Here is a 6,000-nt window from a genome sequence, read left to right as displayed (position 1 = left end):
TTGTCGCTCTTTAGTAAAAGTATTTGTGCATCATGCATACCTGGTGGGTTTACCAGCACAGCTGGAATCTGAGGCTCACGGATGAACCATGAATACAGGCAAGAAGTGGAATTATAATAGTAGACCATAGGCATGGGTTTCAGGAGGCCGGGGGGCATACATCTGTCTACCCCTCACATTATTCTGCGGGAAGAGGCTCCTCGGGTCTGGCCAGCTGAGCAAAGGTAACCAACCACTGCCTAGTCCTGGACCTCTGTGGCTGTCATCCCTCCTTTGTTCCCATAGGCCCCGCCCCCTCCGAGGCTTCCCCGCCCTCTGCCCTAGCCTCGGCCAGGCATTGGCCGGCCCACCCATCTGTCTCGGGGCCTGGCTGAATGGAGGCGCTGCTGGAGAGTGCGCTCCTGGTTTGAGCAGCCTGCCGGCGGACACGGGACCGAGCCTCCTCCTGCGGCTACCCTGATCGGAACCCGGACTCTCTCTGACCCGAGGGACGCTCGCCCTGGTCCTGGCTGCCACGGCGCGCCGTCAATGGACAGGAACAGAAAAGGTAAGGACCCCCAGCCTTTACTTTACTACTGCCTCCTCCGGGTCCCCGCACCGGAGCCCCCTAACGTGCTAGCGTCCACCCCGCAGCCGTGCCAGCATCCCTGGGGCAGGAGACCCGCAGCGGCCCAGATTAGCGGTACACTGATGTATTCAGCGATCCCAGCGTCTGGAGATGCCCCAAAGCAGTGCTCCCGCCCAGAAAACTGCGTGGAAACATTTCAAAAGCGAAGCATGGAAAAACGGTAACCTTGTGCTGGCAGCGAAACCCATGGAAAAAAAACTGCCACTCGGTTTGAACCGAGCATGCATGGTCGCTGCTGGTCTTTGGCAGAGCCGGGGTCTTGTATTGCATAGTGTTTCTTGCATCCTGGTTGCATCACGCTGGCAAGGGTGATGCTTTTGTTTCTGGGGCTGAGGTTCGCGAGCTGGAACTTGGGGGCCTCCAGTGTGATGGTGTGGCGAAAGCAGGCACTGTCCAGGCACTGGAGCTATCGTGCAATATATACTGTGACGGTTCTCTGTTCTGTAATGTGTTCCTCAGCTGTAACAATTGACTTAAATTGGGACGTAGTCTCCATCACCCGTAGTTACTAATTCCTTTCGCGCAATTGTCTTACTTTCTCCAAATGTTTTCAATTCGCTTTCATCCTCTCCTTTAGCGTCACGTTCTCACTGTGACTGTTTTGGCTCCCCCTTTCCCTGTCCGTCGCCTTCCCCCAACAAGTACACCCGTCACTGCCACCACCCCTCACTTTGACATCTTAGTTCTTCCCACTTACCATGTGTTCTCGTCACTCGCGCCCCATTCTCCCATTAACTTTTTCTCCTCACTTTTACTCCTGTCACCGTTTCCCCTCGTCACGTTTCCACTACACTGCCACCCCATTGTCACCCAGTCTCCTCGTTATCGCCTGTATTTACCCCCCATCGTCCATTTTCTGATGGCTAACAGTGTCGCCTTGCTGAAAGTCGCTTTTGACTTTAACCCATTGCACCTTTCCCCTCGTCGTCACTGCTTGCTACTCAGACCCATTCTGTCTGCTTTGCACCTTTTCTGCGGACTGCTCGCCACCTCCTCTCGTGGGAGCCCCTCCTCCTATTATCCCCGGCCCTGGTGTGACCCTAAGCCATACTGCCCTCACTGTAGCTGTAACCTTTCTCTTCATGTAGATTTCCCCTTCCACTTGGCTTTCCGCGTTTCCCGGATCCCTGTCACCAGCTCACACAGCCTAGGCTTCATTTGCAGCATGGGACGTGTGCCCCTCGTGTTTTGAACAGTAGTGCACACACCAGAATGCCAAGATAACGGGTCTGGGATGAGCTATCCACGTATGGGATTGGGAAGACCGGAAGCTCCGCGTCCATGTCGTGTAGCCCACCTCCCGGTGTGATCCCTACCCATGCTGCCTGCCACCCTTTCCTTGCACAAGTCCTGCCGCCTGGCGGACCCTTCGTTTAATCCCGTCACATCTCTACACATACCGCAGAGGGAAGTCCCAGGGACAGAGTGGAAAAGGGGGACGTTAATACCGCCTGCCTTCTTCGTATTGCATGTTGTAATTGCTTTCATATAGCGCTTCATGGCCCTGGCGAGGCGCTGTGTTTGTTTTCCTCCTACGAACTTTGTCCCGTAATCTGATGCTTTTTTCCTAATACAAACAAAACTGTATGGGTCGGTAAATAATGTAAACGTGCTACATTGGGGGGTCAAATTTGGACACAAAAAACGAAGCGGTGAGGATACAGAAGGATCGTGCAGTTGTATGAGAGGTGTTCCGTTAAGAAATTATGTTCCCTCCATATGAAAAGCGTTTCTACTATAATGACCAACTCCAGGCATAGCTTCAAAATGACACTTAGCTCACTCAAGTTTTGATTTCTTAGATGATGTGGTGAACTTTGAGTGTCACATTAAAAAAAAAAAAATGTCGCCTATAAACCGGCCGAAAATGTGAGGGGTGCCGTGGTTTGGGTCGTATACCTCGTCACAGTTCTATGCTCTGTTGTGCTTCCCAAGATAGCAGGGCACAGCTGCGTCCTCGTGATTGTCTCTTGGCTCCTCCCATTTCGGGTGCTCCGCCCCTGTCCGCATTCCATAAAACACAGCCTAGAAGCCTTGGAGGGAGGGGAAAGCAACTTGCCTTACATTTTTGTGACGAGGACCCTGGGGGAAAGGGATGGGATGATCTGGTTTCTGAAATATGATGATTCGGGGCTGGTTTGTGCATGCAGCACGCAGCGCGACAGCAGCCTTCAACCAAAAAAAACACAGATTGCCTGCCCCAGGGGCTGGGGGAGGGAGGCAGCCTCTGATTCCACTGCAAAGAAAGTGATAGCAATCTAATAGCGCCATTTGTTGTCTCCTTGTGCCTGTGGAAGCCCATCTGTCCTGCGCGTGCGATGCCCTTGTTATGTATACCACTGACAAGGAGATGGCAATCCCCTCTCACGCATGGGTAGGCCCCTAACCTCGCCTGTTTACCCCCCCCCCCCAGTGTTTGAATACTCCTGCACACCAGTGTTTGGGTTTATTGAGTATATTTAAAGCTCTGTATAGAGAAATATTGTATAAGGTGAACATTTGGTAGATAAGCAAGGTCATGCAGTGATTTGTGGTTGCAGGTGGGATACAGTGGATGATGCATGAGGTGTAGGTGTGGGGCGCAAGCACGGGTGAGTCACGTTCAACGTAGGAATGAGATAAACTGTTACTAGATATTTGCAAGGATTACATCAGTGTCGATCAAGGAGCGCTGGATCCATGTCACATTTTCAAGATATCCACAGAAGATAATTGTACAACCTGCAAATCCAAATGCGACTCACTTACATAGTGGTTGTCATCAAAATCTGCACTTAATCAGGCTCTCCTGATCCTAAGTTGGTTACCCTCAGGTTACATAGTTATTTTCCTACGCATGAGCACCGGGGGGGGCAAGGATGTGAGTTTATAGCTATTGTAAAGAGAGATGGAGTACAGAAGTGCCGGACGGGATGATCAATGGACAATGCTGTCAAGGTCGATATTCTGGGTTTTCAGGCCCTGTTCGAAGGCAGGAGCCACTCACACCCTGCCTTCACTCGCAGGCCTTACCTTCCTGGGGGAAAAAAAACTACTATTGACATCCTCTCCCTTAACTGTTGTCCAGTAGATGAACGACCTTTCTTCTCCAAGATACTAGAATGCGAAGTTTTGTACAGAATTACTACAGATCTCTCTTCTTATCGTGTTTACAACACATTCTGATCAGACTTCCAGTTTCTTCATTAACTGAAACCACATTCTTGCCAGCTGAGACACTGCCAACTTCCTCGTCTCTGCTCACCTCACCTCCGTATTCCTGATCTGTCTGTGAAAAATACTGTTCTCCTCTCATCTCTCAGACTGGCATGGGACTCTGAGATCGCCACCGCCCCTCTTAGAGTTGGGGGTCTCTCATTGGTCTGTCCTAGGCCCACTACTATCACCCCTAAGCACCACTGCTCTTGGAAACTTCTTCTCCTTTCACCACTAATGTGACAGACTCCCATCTTCTTCTTTCACCTTTCCACTGATGACACGGACCATGTTCTCCTTGTACTTTTTTTCACTGATAACACAAACTTGTCTTCTTCTTTCACCTTTCCACTGATGACGCACACCATCTTCTCCTTTACCACTAATGACACACCCCATCTTCTCCTCCTTTGACCTGTCATCTGACGACGTACACTATCTTCTCCTTTCACCTTTCCACTGGCGACACCACCTTCTTTCCTCAGACGACACACACCGTCGTCTCCTTTCACTTTTCCTCTGACACTCGTCCCTTTTCCCTTCCTCTGCCCCTGTCTCCATTCATACAGCTAACCAACGTTACAGGGCCCTCAGATCTGTCATATGTTGAGCTCTTCCGGATTAGAGGCCATTGATATATCCCTTATCCGCACTTGCTCCTCTGCCTAATTCGGAACACTTTCTGCCAGATTTTTTCATTTGCTTCTTCTCAGCTGGACACTTCTGGGTTCCCCCCAGCTTTTCTGCGCGTAAGGTGTCCTTTTTAGGTCGAGCCTAGGCAGCACACAAGTGCTGTCTCTCGACATGTTGTAATCTACATCTGTGGGCTTGGACCACGTCCATCTCACGCTTATCACTTTCATGCGTTCCTTGGCCTGTCTTGATTTTCGTAGGTAAATGCTTTACGTTTGTCCCGCCTTGAGGCTGCTTTGTTACCACCATTGAGACTGACCATGTTACATGGATTATTGTACGATCTACCATATACCTTAGTGTGATGCACTACTTTTTTCTTTTGCTTCGCTGCTTAGCGCTGTGTGGCCGTATGTTGTTTCTTCCTCTTCCTTGTTTTGGCCATGCCGCTGTTTCTTTCTGGTGTCTGGGCACAAAGTCAGCAAGCTGAGGGGGGGACGTTTTTTATTTATTGTTTTTAAAAAGGTTCATATAGCACAAACTCGATCGGAGGATTGCTTTACATGGGGACATAAAGTTTCATATAGCGCAAACTTGATCGGAGGAGCGGTTAACATGATTATGTGAAGTTTCATATGGGACAACCTCGTTCTGAGGAGCGCTTTCCACGAGTAATTTAACACAGAAATCCTCAAAGTGGCTCTCCCGGCACCTCGGGAAACTCTCCCCATACTGCTTTGCGGGGCAAATATTTCCCCATAACTCAGCCTGTTGTGGCAGTACGACAATGGGACCACCACCGAACGGTTCAGCACAACATGCTCTTTCTGTCTAGGTCATCTCTGGGTCCCCACACTAAGTTGGGGGGACCCCAAAATAGTAACATCTCCCACCATTCAATGTCTTCGTAAGCTCTCTCATGGCTGGAACTTTTGTTTTACAGCTGGGAGTAGTTTGGGTTTTTAGGGCCTTGCTTGTTATAGTATTGCAGCAGGCCTGCTAGGCCTGAAATGTGTAAGGAACTACACCCTCTAGGGGTTACATATATGGTTACACTGCATTACTTTCTGCCATTCTCTTTTCATGCTGTTATGCTCTCTAGGGGCTGATTATACGGTTACATGACCATTATTTTTTTTTACAAATGCTATTTTTATTATGGTGTCCTCTAGGGGCTGTTTTGAGCATTACAGTAAAGATACTACAATATTTGCTGGTCTCGGAAGCTTACCCCACGCTGCTTTGCGGGGCATTCCTCTTACAAAACATTTTTTCCCATAGCTCAGTGCGTTGGTCCTAGGACAATGGACCACTATCAAAATGTTTAGCACAACACACCCCTTTTGTCTGTGGCATCTATAGGTCCCCACACTAGGTTGGGGAGACCCAAAAATAATAACCTCTCCCACCAGTAAGTGTCTTTTTAAGTTCTGTCATGGCTGGAACCTTTTTTTGTACAGCTAGTAGTAGTTTGTGTTTTAAGTGCCTTGTTTGTAATATTATTCTAGTAGGCCTGCTAGTCCTGAAAATATGTAATGCACTAG

At 49.3% G+C, this 6,000-nt stretch overlaps 1 protein-coding gene across 2 annotated transcripts in view; it reads left to right on the top strand.

The window, feature by feature from the left end:
• Nucleotides 1-335: 335 nt before the first annotated feature.
• The window catches only part of AFAP1 (actin filament associated protein 1), a 482,665-nt gene continuing 477,000 nt past the window's right edge, over nucleotides 336-6,000 (top strand). The window contains exon 1 of one of the 2 annotated variants that reach the window (XM_069203306.1): nucleotides 336-547. In XM_069203306.1, the coding sequence (XP_069059407.1) occupies nucleotides 529-547 (19 nt within the window). In that variant the 5' untranslated portion in view covers nucleotides 336-528. The remainder of the gene's footprint in view (nucleotides 548-6,000) is intronic. The other variant, XM_069203299.1, reaches the window with a different exon arrangement.

Source organism: Pleurodeles waltl, chromosome 1_2, assembly GCF_031143425.1.
Source record: "Pleurodeles waltl isolate 20211129_DDA chromosome 1_2, aPleWal1.hap1.20221129, whole genome shotgun sequence".
NCBI classification, from domain to species: Eukaryota; Metazoa; Chordata; class Amphibia; order Caudata; family Salamandridae; genus Pleurodeles; species Pleurodeles waltl.
This window is presented reverse-complemented; position numbering and strand designations above follow the sequence as displayed.